The 18,505-nt window shown below is 21.9% G+C and overlaps 6 protein-coding genes across 6 annotated transcripts; 2 read left to right on the top strand and 4 right to left on the bottom strand. All coding sequences in view use genetic code 6, as the record gives it.

Annotated features, from left to right (window-relative positions):
- Positions 1-171: 171 nt before the first annotated feature.
- Positions 172-1,610, top strand: TTHERM_00526440 (aldo/keto reductase family oxidoreductase; the record flags this gene model as incomplete). Its single annotated transcript, XM_001028055.3, has 2 exons — positions 172-344; positions 401-1,610. 2 exons carry the CDS (start codon positions 172-174, stop codon positions 1,608-1,610), a joined length of 1,383 nt encoding a protein of 460 aa, XP_001028055.3.
- A 1,730-nt stretch (positions 1,611-3,340) lies between these two features.
- Positions 3,341-4,387, top strand: TTHERM_00526449 (aldo/keto reductase family oxidoreductase; the record flags this gene model as incomplete). Its single annotated transcript, XM_001471023.1, has 1 exon — positions 3,341-4,387. One exon carries the CDS (start codon positions 3,341-3,343, stop codon positions 4,385-4,387), a length of 1,047 nt encoding a protein of 348 aa, XP_001471073.1.
- A 1,285-nt stretch (positions 4,388-5,672) lies between these two features.
- Positions 5,673-6,466, bottom strand: TTHERM_00526450 (40S ribosomal protein S30; the record flags this gene model as incomplete). Its single annotated transcript, XM_001028056.3, has 3 exons — positions 5,673-5,876; positions 6,333-6,367; positions 6,463-6,466. The coding sequence occupies 3 exons, from the start codon at positions 6,464-6,466 to the stop codon at positions 5,673-5,675; spliced, it is 243 nt and encodes an 80-aa protein (XP_001028056.2).
- A 6,983-nt stretch (positions 6,467-13,449) lies between these two features.
- TTHERM_00526500 (hypothetical protein) lies at positions 13,450-14,211 on the bottom strand (the record flags this gene model as incomplete). The annotated part of the gene is made up of 1 exon (XM_001028061.2): positions 13,450-14,211. One exon carries the CDS (start codon positions 14,209-14,211, stop codon positions 13,450-13,452), a length of 762 nt encoding a protein of 253 aa, XP_001028061.2.
- A 180-nt stretch (positions 14,212-14,391) lies between these two features.
- TTHERM_000526509 (hypothetical protein) lies at positions 14,392-14,831 on the bottom strand (the record flags this gene model as incomplete). The annotated part of the gene is made up of 2 exons (XM_012801080.1): positions 14,392-14,465; positions 14,540-14,831. The coding sequence occupies 2 exons, from the start codon at positions 14,829-14,831 to the stop codon at positions 14,392-14,394; spliced, it is 366 nt and encodes a 121-aa protein (XP_012656534.1).
- A 1,496-nt stretch (positions 14,832-16,327) lies between these two features.
- On the bottom strand, positions 16,328-18,362 carry TTHERM_00526510 (hypothetical protein; the record flags this gene model as incomplete). Its single annotated transcript, XM_001028062.2, has 7 exons — positions 16,328-16,570; positions 16,629-16,801; positions 16,870-17,121; positions 17,171-17,352; positions 17,419-17,673; positions 17,727-17,788; positions 17,886-18,362. The coding sequence occupies 7 exons, from the start codon at positions 18,360-18,362 to the stop codon at positions 16,328-16,330; spliced, it is 1,644 nt and encodes a 547-aa protein (XP_001028062.2).
- Positions 18,363-18,505: the final 143 nt, after the last annotated feature.

The following is an 18,505-nucleotide window of genomic DNA, read 5'->3' on the forward strand; positions in this document are numbered from 1 at the left end:
AATTTGTTATCTTTAAATTAAGAATCAACAAATCATATTATTTTAAACTAATCTTCAAAGAAAAAATTAAATATATTATTTATTTATGATTATTAAATTATATGTTCTATTTTTAAAATAAAACAAAAACAAAAAAGACAATCAAATCAATCAATTATTCTAAATTATAAAATGGGTTGTTGTTTAAAAATATTCTATTTTACTAAGTAATAAGCAAAGTAGAATTATGTTGCTCTAAACTCCTTAAATAATCAAACTAATTAATAGAAATAAATTTAGATTGATTTAGAATCTCAACAAAACAACTAATCAAATCAGAATTATAATCATAACACGTTCAATCAGTAAATATTTTGAAAGATTAATCTAATGATCCCTTAATTAATAATCTAAATATTAGTAATAATAGGAAAAATATTAGTCATTTTGATGGTGATGATAATCATGATAATGACAATGATGATAATGATAACGATAATCAAAACAATGATGATGATGATAATCATTATGAGGATAATGATAATAATAATAGTAATAATGATCAAGAAGATGATGATAATAACTAAAATAGCGAATTCGAGGTCAATAATAATGAAACTAAGATCTAATGTTTAATAGATAAATTAGTATAAGGTTAAATTGAAATATCAAATTATATTATGGAAAAAAATCATATAAAAAATATATATGAGCTTTCGTAAATAATACGTAGATGTGTAGGTATAGATAAATTAAATATAAGACTTAATTCTAATGATATTTCAGATAAAGATTGCGAAATATTAACACAAGGAATATCAAATTGTACCAATTTAATATCCTTATCACTTCATTTATAGTAAAATTAAATTGGTGAAATTGGATTAAACTCATTAGGAAAAGAAATATCCAAATTAGAAAGACTTAAAACATTAAGTTTATGTTTATTAAGTAATATTATAAATAAGAATGGAATATAAAAATTATTTTTAGGAATTTCATAATGCACAAATTTAGATTCACTTACTATTGATCTTCAGAATAATAATATAGGCGAGAATGATGATTTTGAATTAGGTAATGGAATTTCTAAATGTGGTAATCTCACATATTTAAATCTTTATCTATTCAAAAATAATCTATCAGATATTGGTACTTCAAATTTAGCTAAAGGAATTTCTAAATGTTAAAAATTAACCTCTTTAGAAATTGATCTAACCGAAAATAGTATTGGGGATGAAGGATTTTTAAACTTAGGAGGAGAGATTTCTAAATTAAAAGAATTGAATTTTTTAGGTATTAATCTAAAAAATAATAATGTTGGTGACGTCGGAATTCAAAAATTTGGAGAAGTTATTTTATCATTTGATAATCTGACTTCTTTAATTATTTCAGCTTCTTTAAATAAAATTACTAATATTGGATGCTAAAAGCTACTTCATTCAGTTTCACAATGTAAAAAGCTGACTCAACTAGAATTTTATTTTAGTGATTATAAAGATACAGAAAATGAAATTTAAAAGTTTAAAGAAACTTTTTCACTATGCTAATAATTAACTCATTTAAGCTTAGAACTTTCATAAAGTTTAGATAGCAAGGATGATATTAAAGTACTATCATAGGAGCAGTGATCCTAAAAAAATACTATTTATCGATAAATTTTATCGATAAAATTGTTATCAGTTTATCGATAATCTATTTAGAAAAAAATTTTTTTTTTCAGTTTATCGATAAAATATTTTTAAAAAATAAAAAATTATCGGTTTATCGATAACATTTAGTTTTTTTATAATTTTTATCAATTATAAAATTTGTTTATGAAAAATGTTTATCAGAAATGATTAAATAATTTATTTTCTTATTATATATTTTTAAAAATAAATGTTTAAATTTTAAAATATTTTTTTTATTCGATAAATTCGATAATTTTATCGATATCTTGATTTTTACCGATAAATTATCGATATTTTAAATTTTTTTCATGATTTTATCGAACAAGAATTTTATAATACATTTTAATTATTTACTTATCGATTATAAAAATTTTTTTGAGATATTATTCGATAATTATCGATTAATTCGATAAGGATCACTGCATAGGAGATATCTAATAATTTAAATATAACTAATTTAACTCTTGGACTTAATTATAATACTATTTGCTAAGATAATTTACAATATCTTGGTTAAGGTATTTCTAAGCTCTTAAAGATTAATTGCTTAAACCTCTTTTTAAAATCTAGTGATATCAACGATGATGGTATTTAAAAGTTGGCTGATGGAATATCATTATGTTCATCACTTAATTCTTTATAACTTAATCTTAGTTCTAATGATATTAGCGATTAGGGTATGTAATATTTGGGCTAAGGCATTTCTAAATTATAAAATATAGAAACTCTTAAACTTTATGTTTATTCAATCAAAATTATTAGTATTTAATCATTTTTTGAAGGGATATCTTCTTGTAATCAACTAAAAAATCTCTTTTTAGACCTTTCAGGAAACAGACTAGGAATTGATGGAGGCAAATATATTGGTGAAGGAATTGCTAAAATGGCTAATCTTTAAATCTTAGAAATTAATTTAGTATGGACCTATATAGAAGATGAAGGAGTTTCATTGCTAGGACGTGGTATTTCTAAGTGCTCAAATTTAATATATGTTGCGTTATCTTTCTTTGGTTTTTTTGGATTGAATGAAATCAGTCAAAAAGCAGAATAAATTTTAAAAAAATATCAATTCAAATCCAGAAAACTTGTTAAAATTATTTCCCCTTTTTGAAACTATTTTTGTTCATTTTATCTAAAAGTAATATTTTATTTATTTATCCTAACAAATATATTATTAATATTTATCATATATATTTCAAACATTTTCTATTCTAAATTTTTTATAATAATTTTCTTTTTCAAAAATTTTCATTCATTAAAAATGGCTGATTAATGTTTATAAAAAATTTAATTTTTAAAAGAATTTACATAAAATAATTATTTTGAATTGATTTTAAATGCGTTTGAATAGAAAAGTATTTGATAAAATCTAGCAAATCCTTAATCAATTTTAACCATGAAACTATGGAAAAGAGAATTTAAATAGTATTGATTTTTTATAGATTGATTCATACTTATATACCTTATAAAATGCATTTTAACATTTTATCATACTAAAAAAGATTTATAAATATCTGTATTTGTCTTTATTTGTGTGAAGATTATCTTCAGGATCTATAAGATTAGATAATAAAAAAAGATAGATGATATATCATTTATTAATTACACATTGAAATCAGATAAATTATAAATATTGATTATTCATTTATTAAAAGATAGAAAGATATATACAGATAAATACTTTGCAAATGATTTATAGATTACTTGGAAACACTGGTATGAAAGTATCAGTTATTGGTTTTGGTACATCACTAAATAGCACCCGTGCTGCTTAAGAATTAACTACTTAAGAAAGTGTTAAGAAAGCATTTGGTCATGGTATTAACTTTTTTGACACAGGAGAGAACTATGGTAATGGAGAGGCAGAAAGATAATTAGGTAATGCTTTAAAAGCCCTTAATACGAGTAGAGAAGACTACATAGTTTCTACTAAACTATTTTTTGGAGATAACAGAAAACCAATCGGTGTTAATAACACTGGATTGAGCAGAAAACATATAAGAGATGGCTTAAAAAGAAGCTTGTAAAGATTATAATTAGATTATGCAGACGTTGTATTTGCTCATAGATTTGATCACGAAACTACTTTGGAAGAAGTGGCTACGACCTTTACTGAACTAATCAAGTAAGGCTATATTAATTATTGGGGTACATCAGAATGGAGTGCTGCAAACATCTTCGAACTGAGGGAAGTTTGTGCTGAAAAGGGTTTAATAAAGCCTGTTGTTGAATAGCCTTAATATAACATGTTTGTTAGGGAAAGATTTGAATCTGAATATGCTAGACTTTTTGATGTCCATAAAATGGGATCTACTATCTGGAGTCCCCTTTGTGGAGGTATATTAACTGGTAAATACAATGATGGTGTAGTTCCATAGGGTGCTAGATTTGATGTATTCAATAACAGATTATAGAGAGCTAGATGGGAATCATTCTTTTCTGAACAGTAGAAGTAGTAGAGAACCTAAACTTTGAAAGGATTAGAAGATTTAGCAAAAGAATTAGGAATGACATAAGCTCAATTGGCAATGGCTTGGACAATAGCTAATAAGGATGTATCAACAGCTATAACTGGGTGCTCTAAGCCATCATAACTTGATGAAATAGTAGAATCTGTTAAGCACGTTAATAAAATAACAAGAGAAGTAAATGACAGAATAGATAAGATATTAGGAAATGTTCCTGATTAGGCTATCAATGAAAAAAATGAAAAGTAATTCATACGTAGAAGATGATTTAATTTATTTATTTATTCAAACATTTATTCTAAATGATTAATTTATTTAAGAAATAAAAATAATAATTGATAAGAAATGCAGATAGGTATATAAATTTATAGAGAGATACTGCTATAGTTATAATTAGTTGGTGTTATAGATGTTTGATTTCTATGTATAGTAAATAAACATTTTAATGGTTTTATTATTAATAAATTACCATAAATAAACAATTAATTAAGTAAATAAATAACATTTGGGAATAGTATGTCAATATATTAGATATTTTTTAATTTATGATTTGCCTTTAAAATAATTGGAAGATTCAATTAAATCCTTTTTAATTAATTTTCTGGGGATGCTGAAGAAAATATTTTTATTAAAATTTTTATAAATAAATATTTTCAAAAAAAAAATATTCTAAAAAATTAAAATTAATTTTTTATGTAAATTATAAATAAAGAAGTAATCATAAAATTTATTTTTCAATACTTGTTAAAATACTTTAATTGATTAATTTTAATTATTTTTTATTACTCTCAATATCAAATAATTTATAATTATTAAAAAAAATAGATTGTATTTTATTTAATTTGAAAGATAATAGATAAAATTGTAAATTGAAAAAACATTAAGATTTAAATAAAAATAATATGATTTTGTATGCTCTTAAATAAAAACTGTATTCAATATTAGTAGAAGTTTTTAATAAGTCAATTTAATAATTAAAGTTAAGTCCCATAATAATATAATAACAAACCAATTTCACTAATTAATTAAGGCTAGAAAGGCAAATGTATTGATATTTGTATAAAATTAATCTAAGTTTATGTTGTTTTGTTTTAGCTGCTTTTTTCATTTTTTCAAAATTCTATGAAAAGGTTTGTTTAAAAGTTATAAATTTTAAATTTGACGCCTTTTTTGGTCATAGCAAATGAATAAGATTTAAGTTGATTGATGGATGGATTGCAATTTAGTCTTGCTTGCCAGTCAGTCAGTAAACAAACGTGATTTGAAAAGAAATTTGAATTTAAGTTAAAGATTGAGAGAATAAATGAATGAGAAATATAATGTTGATATTTATTTATATAATTAAAATGGAGAGTTTTTTGATGGTTTTGAAATAGTGAATGAAGGAGAGTGTACATTATTAAATAAAAAGCAGATGAGAAAAAACAACAAATATATTACACATATTGAATATTTGCTTTAAAACATGTTGCTTTTGTTTATAAGATTATTGCTATATATGTATTATTGAGTGTTTAGCTATCTATAAGAAAAGTAAAAGAGGCTTTTTTGTTCAATCCTTCTTGACGGGATTGGCAGCAGCGTCCATCTTTTCCTTCTTACCAGCGTGCCAGTTGGGAGACTTTCTCTTCTTGGGATCAGTGGCCAAGATGTGAGGAGCATATCTTCTGTTGTAGAGGATTCTCTTGTAAGATCTACCCTTAGGAGTCTTTCTGGGCTTGTCCTTCTTTTCAACCTTGGGGGTTTATTTTCTGACCTATTTTTTTCAATAGAAATAAGTAAATTTAGATTCTGATAGCTTGAAATTTGCAAAATAAAATATATTTTAACGAAATTCTCTCATTTCTTAACAAATTAAGTAGCGCTTTTAGCTTTTTTTAGTAAATTAGCAATTAATTTTTGCTGTTTAAAGCTTTGAAATTTATACATTAAAATATTTGTCATATCTATATATTTATATCCCTAAATTTGTTTGTATTGTTTGCCTAAATGTGTAATGAATTCTTAAAATAATTTTCAAAGAATCAAATATCATTTTTTCCCTTAATTTATTTTAAAATCTATTAGATGTTGTTCTACTTTTTAAGGTAATAATATATTTATTTATCTATTTGCCAATTCAACTTAATACAAATCGTTAAAGAAAGGAGAGAAAAATCATTAAAATATATCATCATGATGATGCTTAAAATGAATAAAGCGAATATCCTACCTTACCGGCCTTAGCGAGAGTACCGTGCATACGACCTGTTTTTATAATAAGATAAAATAATTTAGTGGTGTTCATTTGAAAAAATTTTGCATTTTGAAAGTTCAGCATATTCAATAAAAAAAAGGCTTACCCATTTTTATTAAGTTTTGATTGTCTTTTTATTTTTAGATTAATTTACTTTTTTCTTCTTTCGAATAATTTTTGTTTTTTTTAGTCACAGTCTTTATCTTTTGTTTATATCCCCTCTAATTTTTATATCAAGCCAATTAATTTTGATTCTATCAAAGCAACTTAATTACTTTTTATATCCTCTTCAAAAATGAATGAAAAAACATTTTTCTTCTCCTTTCATTTTCGTATCTTCAATTGTCTCCTTTCACTTTCATTCATATTTTCAAAGTTTTTTTGAGCTTATAGTAAATCTTTCATTGCTTTTTTATTATATTTAATTAGTAGTACACTTATTATATTTCTTTCTCTATTTAATTCTAATACAAAATTCTTTTGCACTGAAAATCTTTTTTCTCTCACCAAGTATCTCAAAATACTTAAATTTGCACAAAAAAAGTTTTTTTAAATTAGAATTAAATTTAAAAAATTTTTAATTTTCTTATAAAATAAATATTAAAGTACAAAGTAAAACTTATTTTACATTATTTATTTTATTTCTAATTTATGGGATTTTATCTATTTTAAGCTCTTATTTTTGAAAGAATAATTATATTTAAAATAAGATATTAGAATTTTAATCTAATAAACTTATTAGTAATTTGATTATCTTATTGTTAATGCATCTATCACCTAATTGGCTATTACTGATTTTTAAATATCTAAATAATAACTGTAAAGCTAAAATCAAAAGATAAATTATTTATTTAAATATTGAATGTAAATTATTATATTAAATTACATTTTAAAACATTTTCATAATTAATTAATGAATGATATATTTGAGTTTAAATAGATTTTAACTTTTTAATTAAAATAAAATTACTAATTAAGTCTTAATACTTCCTATAAATATAAAATAAGATTAATTTATATAAATTGTTTAAATTATTTATTTATTTAAATAATTAATTTATTTTTAAATGAAAAATTATACATAATTAAAAATATTAGAAAAAATAAAATATCTTTGAGGATTATTTAATTTCTAAAGTATTAATTTTTATTAAAGAAAAGTTTCAAAATAACTTTCATTTAAAGAAATTTTTTTTAGACCATATATTTATAAAGAGACATAATTTAGTTAAAAAATATATTTATTAAAAGCTAATATTTATGTAATTGCTTTATAAAAACTGATATAAGCAAAAGTCAAGAAAAATAATTACACTACTCCCTTTAATAAGAACTCCTTTTTAATAGTAGCCCCATTTTTTTACAGCCCCAATAAAAATATAAGCATGCTAGTTACATTAACATGATTGAAACTAAAAAAATTGATTTTTTAATTACAAAATTAAGAAAAACCCAATATAAAAGTAACAAAATCCCTCCTTAAAATAATCAAATTTTTGATTTTAAAAGATAAATAATATCAATTAAAAAAATGGAAAAAGGATTAAATATACTAAATAGCTCAAATAAAAAAGTTTTTCTAACATATAACAAATATTGAAAGAATAATATCATAAAACACTCAATTAAAGCTATAAAATATATAAATGTAGATAGAGATTAATAAGAAATCAGAATTTATAGAATTATAAAAGAAAAATAGGTTAGTAATAGGATAATTTGATTGAAGAAGAAAAATAAGAGAATAATGAGCTTGAAGATAGGATAGTAGGAAATATTAATATAAAAAAGAAATTTTTCTATAAAATATAAATATTATCATCTAAAAAGTTAGAAATAATGTTATAGCTTATCTATTACCCATACAAAAATTATGGAAATTCAATGACTCTCTTTAAAATTTTTATATATTATTATAGAACTCATTTCAATGATTAAATTGATACCCTCTTTATTCTACAACTCTCTGTTTATGCCAATTAAAGATTCAAAATTCATAAAAAAAATATTGACAAAATTGCAAAATTAATTTTTTTATTTTTTTAAAAAAGAGAAGCTATATTTTATGATCTGTTTTTTGTGATTTTCTTTTTCGTTTTTTTCATTTGGAAGCTTAATATAATTTTCTGCATATTATTTAATTAAGAAAAGGAATAATTAAAAAACTAATAAAGAAGATAGGTAATAAATAAGAAACGAAATTGAAGAGAATTAAGAGGAAGGCAGAGAAGAAATAGAAGAAAATGAAGATGATAATTAACCTGGCTTAAGCTAGATAATTTAATAGATAAAACTTAATAGAAAAATTTGGGGAAAACCATGAGATTGAAAGATAATTTATGTTAGAAAAAATAACAAATATGGAATGATATTATCTAGGAAGTTATAGATTAAAGTATTAGCATTAAAAAATCTAATGAAATAGATTATTCAAAAAGAAGGCGATTATTTATTTTTTATAATATTTAAAAAAATAATAAATTTCAATTTTTTCTATTTTTGCTTATTGATGTTCTTCATTTTAATAAACCAATACTTTGTTTTGTTTTTTTATAAGTATATGATTCTTGTAGCTGAGAATTTCTTCTATAAGGATAGCTCACTAATTTTATTAAATTCAATGTCCTTTTAATTTATAAAATTGGTTTCCATAATTATTGGAAGCATAATAGTTGATATAAATAATAAATTTAAAGCAAAAATTGCTAGGAGTTAGCATGAATAAACATAAGAAATAGAAGATTAAATGCTTGAATTAACAAAATAAGAACTAAATACTACCTTATGATTATCAGGAGGCAAATTAAAACCTCAGTTTGAGGATATTGAGAGATATTTGTACGATTTAAAAATAAAAAGAATAATATCATTCTCAATTCTCAATTTAAAAGCCAAAATTATATTTCCAAATACGATAAGCTAATTCTTAGATGGTTTTTTTAATAATTTCTTAAGGAGATTCAATTTGTCTTTAAGATAAGGAAATAAGATATTTTATGTTTCTAAAAAAGTAATATAAGAAAATTTCAATCAATTCAAAAATGAAATTTAATTTTACTTTAAAATCAAAGTGAAAAAATGGATCAATTTTGATGAAACTGGTGTTGAGTTAGATCTTAGAGGAATGTAAACTATTTCTAAAATTTGGATCAAAATCAGTAACCATAAACAAAAGCTCGGATGGAGAAAAGTTATCATATTAAGTTTCAATGATGGTAGAAAACTAACACCTGTGATTATTAATAATGGAAAAAGTAATCGAATGATTAAATAGCTTGATAAGAAGGATAGTATAATACAGTTTAATTAAAATTAAACTTCTGCATATAATCATAAATTAGGTCATCAATATTGCATAGATAATGTTTTCTTAAAAAATGAATAACCATAAGTTGAGAAAAATCATATTCTATTTCTTTACACCTTCATAGTGCTCATAGTATAAATAAATAAAAAGGATGTAGTGGATTACATAGTTTTAAATCAAATACAACACCACACCACACCGTTTTTCTAACCTGTTGGTATTTCAGTTAATAAAGCATTTAAATCTATAGTAAAAAAGCTAAAAGAAGGTTGGTAACTTAAATTTAAAATTAAACAAATTAAGGATATCACATAAAAATGGATAGATAATCATTTATTGATATTGTTAATGAAGCATGATTATCAATATCAAAGGAAACGATAATAAATGGATTTAAACCAATTTAAGAAATAAATCAACCACAAAAGAAAAATTAGTAATAGATATTGAAAATTGATTTAATTGCTCATTCATTATCTAATCTGTACTGTGTAGGGTAAGTACTATTTTAAAATTTTTAATTTTTTAGAAATTAAATTAAATTTATAATTTTTATTCAAAATAATAACTTTTTATTCAAAAATATTTTTATATTAAATATTTTCAAACGATTTTATTTTCATGGGGCGATTATTTAAATTTAAAATTTATTCACAAATAAAGCCCAAAGGGAGGGTATTATTCAAGAGAACAGAGTAATTATACTTAATATTGATCAAAGTTAATCAAATTAATATTTATGATATTTCATTTAATTAATTAAATTTCTCTTTTGAATAAATTTGGAGATATTTATGAATTTAACTGTAATTCTACAACTTTTTTTTTCATTAAAAAAAATTAGTGTAATTATTTAAATCAAAAATGATTAACCATATTAAACTTAAATAAGAAATACTATAAATTTAGTTATTCAATTCTATAATTTTTTAAGTTAAAATATTTGTGAATTATTCAAAATTATCTCAGGTTTATTAAAGCTTTTTTTATTTAATATAATTTTTGTTAAATATTCTCTATTTACGTTTTATTAATAAACTATTATCAGAGAGAAGCCATTTTACTTTTTAAGTAATATTGATTCAGATTAAATAGCAATTTAATTTTTTTAAAAAAGGATGATTCATTCTTTCTTTCTTTCTTTCTTTCTTTCTTTCTTTCTTTCTTTCTTTCTTTCTTTCTTTCTTTCTTTATAATCTGAAATCATTTATATCCAATAAAAAAATGATAAACTTTTTTTTATAATAAAAAATTGATAGAAAATAGATTGAACTTAGATATTGCTATTGTAAATTGAAATAAAATATTTAAAAGTATGAAAATTACTTTGATTTAATTCTATGAAAATAAATATTTTTGATAAAAATAGAGGGAAAATTATAGATGCTCTGGTCTGTATATTTATTATTTTTAGAAATTTTTTAATCAACTACACAGTTAACTTCAAAAACAAATATTTTTTTTACTTAATTCTATCAAAAATTATGATAATATTTAAAAGCTAAAATATTAATAAATAATTTATTTAATGATTAATTCTTTCTAATTAATGAAAATTAATGGCCTTTTAAAATACCATTTAATATTTATAAATATTTATCCTTTAAAAATAAATAAAAAGGTGTGATATTTTTCTATGTTAATATTTATACTAAAAGTATAGTAATAAATAATATTTCTCATCTCAAAATTAAATACGAAAAATACTTAAAATGTTATAAAATAAAAATTTAAAAGAAATTTTATGATTAAATAGTTTTAATGGTATAAAGATAGTATTTTAAGCATAAAAAAGTTTAAAATTTGAAGCTCGCTGCACCCTCAATCGATCTTTATATATTTTTATAGAAGAAACTATTTTAGATTGTTATGGATTACTATTAACAAAAAAATAATTTTGTAGAAGAGTATTAAAATTTATAGAGACTAATTAAAAATAGTTAAATACTTTAAAATATTAATATTTATTCTCTGCTTTATTTAAACTAAATCATTTCGAAGCGAAGAAAACTTTTTATTAAAAAATGTCTTAAAAACACGCCAAATAAATTTTGTATCTTATCCTTTTGATTTTAAGCAGCAATTTTTACTAAAAAATTATATTGATATGCTATGGTTTCAAAAATTATTTTAATAAAAGAAAGCTATCACATTATTCTAAATACCAATATACCAATCAATTAACAAGTGTGAAAAATAGTTTTTTTCATTATAAATAAACATTTATTTTTATACTAAAAATTTAACTAGTTTGTATGTGTTTATTTTAAAATTTGTTAATTAAAAACCTAACTGAGATATAAATAAACTTTATATTCATTATTTTGGTAAAATTTATTTTTTAACTACTATTAATCAACGTTTTTATTTTTAAAAATCATAGCCAGTACATACATACATAAATAGTTTTCTGCATTTACAAATAAATAAGTAAATAAAATAAAAAAATTATCTGTCATTCTAATTTTAGTCTTTGCTTATATTCATAACAGTAAAAGCAAACTATTATCAAATAAAATTTTTTTTTTAAATTTGAAATAAAAATTGCTTTGTTTATTTATTTATTAAACATTGTTTGTTAAGTTTAATATTAATTTTAAATAAAATAATTTCTTAATTTGGTTAATAAATTTTTGATATAAATTATTTTTATTATTATATAGACATTTAAGTTAATTTAAATGTAGTTTTATGTCAGTCATACTAAATCTTTTTAAAGAATTTTTGACAATATAATAAAGCAGAAAGTAAGAATTTTGAAGAAAGAGCTAACTTTAATTTTTTGAACTAAAATTTTATAAGAAATAAGATAACATAAAGGAAATATTATTATTACTAATTTAAGAAGAAATAAAAGATTGTTTTTGATTTGTATTTTGATTTAAAATCAATTTGATAAAGATTACTTAAAGCTTAGATCCTTTGTTTTTATATAATTTTTATTTTTTACTTGATTTATTTAGATTTCAGGTAATAACAGTGATCAGTTAAAGCTGGGGATGATTTGCGAGATTGGAAGTAGCAAAATTAACCTCATTCTAAAGTGAGAATAAAGTCTTTTAAATTCTGTTATTCTCTGATTTAAAAATGAGGTTTATTATTAATTTAACTTTTTTTTATAACCTTAATTTTTTCTCCCCTCTCTTTCTTGATTAAAAAAGACATAATTTTATATATTAATGGAATAAGAAAATAAGGGAAAGTAAAGTAATTCCAGCTTATAGACAAAATCATTATTTGTTAATTAATTTACATCTACAGATTTATTATTTATCAATATTTTTAAGAAGTTATGATAAATTTATTTATGGTTTTGTTTGTTATTTATTCATAAACTTTAACTTATGTTATTAAAGTCAAATTATCGATTGAAATATTTTAAGAATTTAGACTTTTTGATTGGTTAATAATTTTTGTTTGAAAAGTAAATGAGGTTTTGCTAGAAAGAGTCAATATTTGTTCTTACAAGTGCTGTTGTAAAGTGATTTGGCGAACGAGAAGTTTTATAATAGTTTACTGCTTACTAATTTTAGCTAAATTAAATTTTTAAAATTATATTGATTATTTTTATTTCATTTTTATTCTTTAGCAAATTAAAGAAAAAGTGGTTAAATCAGTTATTAATTAGTAGGTAGGACCCATTAAATTGTATTAAAAAAATTTGATATTTCTTGCATATTCATTCAATATAGTTTTTTTTATAAGAAACATTTATCGATCTATCAAGAAAAAGTAATATTTGTAGGCAAATTTATAATTTAGCATTCCTTTTTTAGAGTGACTTACTCAAATTTAAAAGAAAATAGATTCCATAAAGTCATTGATTTACTTATTTTCTTCATTAGTTAGTTGTTTGATATTTTAGCGCATTTTTTCTAAAAGTTGTTATTTGCTATTTTAAAATTCTTATTGTATTGCATATATTTTTTAATTGAGATGAGTATATTTTTCTTAATCATTTAGTATATTATCAAGGAATATATCATTTTTGTAAGACTTTTATGAAATATTGGCATTTAATTTAAACGAAATAGCATCTTCTACACCCAAGATGTACAGTCCCATGATTTAAAGTGAGAGAAGCAACTTTAATTACACGCATGTTTTCACTTCTTGCGAATTCACTTTTTTGAATAATAAGCCTATTGTTTGACAAATTTCTTACCAATTATCGTCTTTTTTTCTTTTGGGATCACTATAATCATTAAATTTGTCTAAGATTGTTTGAGGATTCAAAATGCTCATAATACATAGCTAGAGCTAAGTCTTTGTAGCAGTATTCTTAGGCTATTAGTTATTTTCAAATAAATTTTGAATAGACTAATTAATGTCCTACAACTGCTGAGATGATAGCCTTTATAACCTTGCTAGTTTTAGCAATTAGTGATAGTAAAGATGAGATACTTTGACAAGAGGAAATACATTAAGCTTTTTCATGTGCATAATTCTTTCCTACAAAGGAACTTCCTTCTTTTTCTTTGGAGCTCTTTCTTATGAAGATGAGGAGTTTGGGGATATATAGCAATCAGAATGCTATTCTACCTTCATTTCTCTGTCAATTAATATGGCCAGCGGCGGAGATTAGGTATTTACTAGTTTAGATTTTACATCAAATGACTAAATATTATTTTACTCTGCACAGTCTTAGGGTTCAGAGAAAATATTAGATGATTAGTTTTATTGATTAATGTTTTGGTTTTCAATTTCTGTATGTTCTTATTCAAATATTCAGTTCTGCTGCTAGCATAGTTATGAAATGTATGTAGCTTAGAAATCTTATATATTAGGCTAAAACATCAAATCTATAATAAATAAATAATATAATTAATTTAATAATTATCAATTATAATTCAATAAAAATGTGAAAAAACAGTACTTTGGTTGTCGTTATTCATATTATAATTTAAGTTGAACAGATTCTCCTCAACAAGTGACTCACAATTGTCATCTTTCATATATTATTCACAGCGTGTGTCATGTAATTGAGCAGTTGTCTAAGGATTATAGATTATATCTTCTTAGATATGATATAGAGATTATTAAGAAGGAAACTATTCACAGAATTATAAGCCGTACTGATACTATTCGGTTGTCTAGTCAAAGTATTGCTTACTGGATTCACTCTCCCTGCATTCAGCATTATATAAGTCAGTTTAATAATAATTCATGAAAATATTTAAATCAGGAAATTCACTAAGTTTTTGAGAAAACAATTATGTTTTACCAGTTTTTGCAATTTATTAAACTTAGTTTTAATTAAATTTTTTTTTTCCAACTCTTTAAATAATCCTTGCACCTATTTAATTGATCTCCTTATTTAAATAGAAAAGTTGTACTCACTTCAATAATATCATTTAAATTGTTGTAATTCCAAGCTGAGTTTTAATATTTCAAGAAAGAATTTAGCAATAATTTTCTTGCATTAAATTTTTTTTTCGAGTTTACTGTGAAATAACTAAAGATGGGTTTTTAAATGTCTGCTATTGATAACATTATACTTGAAAACTATTGCAATTTAATAATTTTGTTCTGTATTTAACTGTTAATTTTTAATAACGCAGTTTTTAAAAATAGCCTGAATTTATAAACTGCTTAGTAAGACAGAATATTATTCACTAAATACTTTTTTTTAGCTTACAAAAATCAAACTTAATATAATAATCCCTTATATATCAAGATTTAAATAGAATACAAACTAGTGTCAAGTTTCTTGAGGAAAAAGCCAAAAAATTCAAATAAATCATTAGTTCTGTCACTTAATAAAAGTTATACTTTTAAATTTAGAAAGCATTTAAATTTGCACAAAGAAATTTTTAAATCAATCAGAAGCTATAAAAAATATTTTGATTGTTTAAGTAAGATAAATAATTTTTATTTTTTATATGGAATAAAAATCATTTTTAAAAAAATAGTAATTATTGGTGATTTAAATTTTATTTGTTTTAAAATTAAATTTATCCAGCTTAAAATTAAAATTGAAATAAATAAAAACACAATTTTAGTTTTCCTTGATTTTCTAAGTTGAAAGGTTTTATAATATGCTATTTAAAAATACTGGATCATTATTATTCCTGTACAGTTAATAAATTTACAAAATTTATTTCAATCCTCAATTTTATTTTAAATTATATTTTTGATGAACATTCCAATCCATTTATCTATTTTTTGTAATATTTGATAATCAATATCAAATACATATTATTTAAATATTTTTATACTTTGATTTTACGCTTAGTAAATGAAAACTTTATCAATTACTATTATTTAGTATATTATTTAAAATTAATAAGGATCCTAGGAATTTTAATTATTTAGAATAATATTTATGTATTTAATCTATTCTCTTATCCTTTCTATTTGTTTCTGGTTTGTTGAAATTCAAAATTCAGGCAAAAATAGTCATTTTATTTTACTGATTTTACAATAGTAAAATTTACCGAAAAAAAAAAATGAATAATTAATATAAAAAATCCTTTGATTAACAATAAATCTTAATAAAGTAATTTTGCGGACATATAAATAACAGATAAAGTATTTAAAATAAATTTGATCTTTATAAATAAGTAAGTAATTCTATATATTTTCATATTTTACTTGCAACATATTTTTAATCATAGTAATAAAAATAATAGCTTTAATATATTATGGCTTTCTTTATATTTATTCAAAGATCCTCTTTTTCTAAGTCAATGACAATATTTTCTTCTTCTTTTGAATTTTTTTATTCTCTCTTAAAGCTATTTTCACTAAGTTTATGCTAATCGACTGCTGCATAAGCTCTCTTTATGGCTCTCTCCAAGATTTGTAATGCTTTTTTTTTGTAATTAGCTAGATTGTACAACAACTCAAGATTTTCAACATAGATACCTTATAAATTTTTCAGAACAAACTCCTCGTTAGATAGTTTCTAAAAATAAATATAAAAAACATGGATGTAAATATATTGTTTGCATATAAAAAACTACTTTTAAAAAACTATCATATTCTTATTTTTAGGCTTCTAAAACGGGTTGGAATTACGGTCTAATATCTTTCTAATAATACTTTGGATCGTTATATTTTCCTTACAAGCATTTTTCTTTGATTATATTGATAGAATCAATCAAATTAATATCGGGGTTTTTGTATATAACTTCTCCTAATTAATTTTAAATATTAAAGGAAAATTTGCATTAATGTTACTATGATATTTAAAAAATTATGTACTTATGTCGTCTCTGCACTTGCATGAAAAACTTCTTTTAAGATTTATCACCTATATAAATACATCTATTTAGTGTAGAAATTCTTTGTCTTTTCTTACACATAAATTCCCTTTATTAATGTTTGCATAAAAAAGAATATCTTCCATGCACTAGCTTATTTCTTTTTCGTTAATGATCTTAAGTTAAACACAATCTTTTGGATGATTATGGTTGATTTCTCTGTTGAAAATGAAATAGTGTTCAGGGTCTTTATCTAATTTTTAAAGACAATTAATATTAGCTTAAAAAGTAATAGTTAATACTATAATGATAGACAAGAGGTCTGCCTTTCTGATAACCAGGGATAAAGACAGTCAAATCAGAATTTTCTTCCGTTTAGAAGTATATCTTCTTCAAATAATTGTTTGTTTAACGAACAAACTCAAAACCGGGTATAATATAATAAACTCCCTCATAATCTATTGAATATTTGTAAACGTGTAATCTACGATTTTAAAAAAATGAGTTTTTAAATAATAAAAATTTTTAAAAAAATGAAAAAAATTCATACAATGCCCAAGAAAAATCTGCAAAATCAACCAGTCTCTCTTCTTTAAATCCAAATATTTATTTCATTTGTTTTTCTGTGTAATTACTAGTTAAATTTTTAAATTTGTACCAATATTGTTGTATTTCCATTTTCTTTTCCATGAATTTATGGAGCATGTTTTTATCTATTGAAGCCAGCACTTACATTTCTGTTAGACCAAACGTTAAAATAGGTACGTTCATGGTGCTTGGAATATGTGGCAAATAAAGTGAGAATCTGCATAAATTAAATTAAATATAAAGTAAACTTAATTATATAATTAGTATTACATTGAATGATTAATATTCTCTATATGTAACAGAAGATTAAGAACTAGCTATATTTCCCTTTCCTTTTAAATTTAAAATATGTCAAAGCACAAATCCAAAATGAAATGCTAAAAAATTTAATACATTTATAAAAATTAAACATTATTTTAATATAATTACATGCTCAAATTTCTTTAAAATATTTTTAAACTCTTCGAAATTATTCTTCATATCTTTATAATTGTAGAATGTCTTTGGGTTTAATTCGTTAGTCAAACTATTTTGTTTATTGCTTCTAAATATAAAATTGTCATCAGTTAGATTCTTTTTTGGCACCAAAGAGATAGTCTAATTGTCAAATACTCTAAATTCAAAAGCGGGGTTTATATGCTTAAGCCTTTAAGCCATTTCATTCAATTATTCCGCTCTTTGAGTTAGATTGCCGCGAGATAGATATTAATCATAATTAAATTATTTGCACTATGATTCTGAGAAAGTCATGCAAACCTATTGAATATAGAGTATTTCATTATTTTTGAGCTTTTCAACTAGCTCTTTTTCATCATTTTCTGCTGCTGGCTATTTTTATTGCTATTCTTTATTAACATCGCTGAAAACAAACGCAAATAAAAAAAGGCTGATAAAAAGCGATTTCATGTATAATTTTTAATAAATTATTTGAAAAAGAAGTCTTTAAAGTGTTGGTATTATAATTTCACAAAACTAAAGAAAGTAAAATGCAATTTACAACGTGAATTAATTAAATAAATCTAAAAACTATTTATAATCGAAAATCTAGC

Source organism: Tetrahymena thermophila (genome assembly GCF_000189635.1).
Source record: "Tetrahymena thermophila SB210 genomic scaffold scf_8253811, whole genome shotgun sequence".
NCBI classification, from domain to species: Eukaryota; Ciliophora; class Oligohymenophorea; order Hymenostomatida; family Tetrahymenidae; genus Tetrahymena; species Tetrahymena thermophila.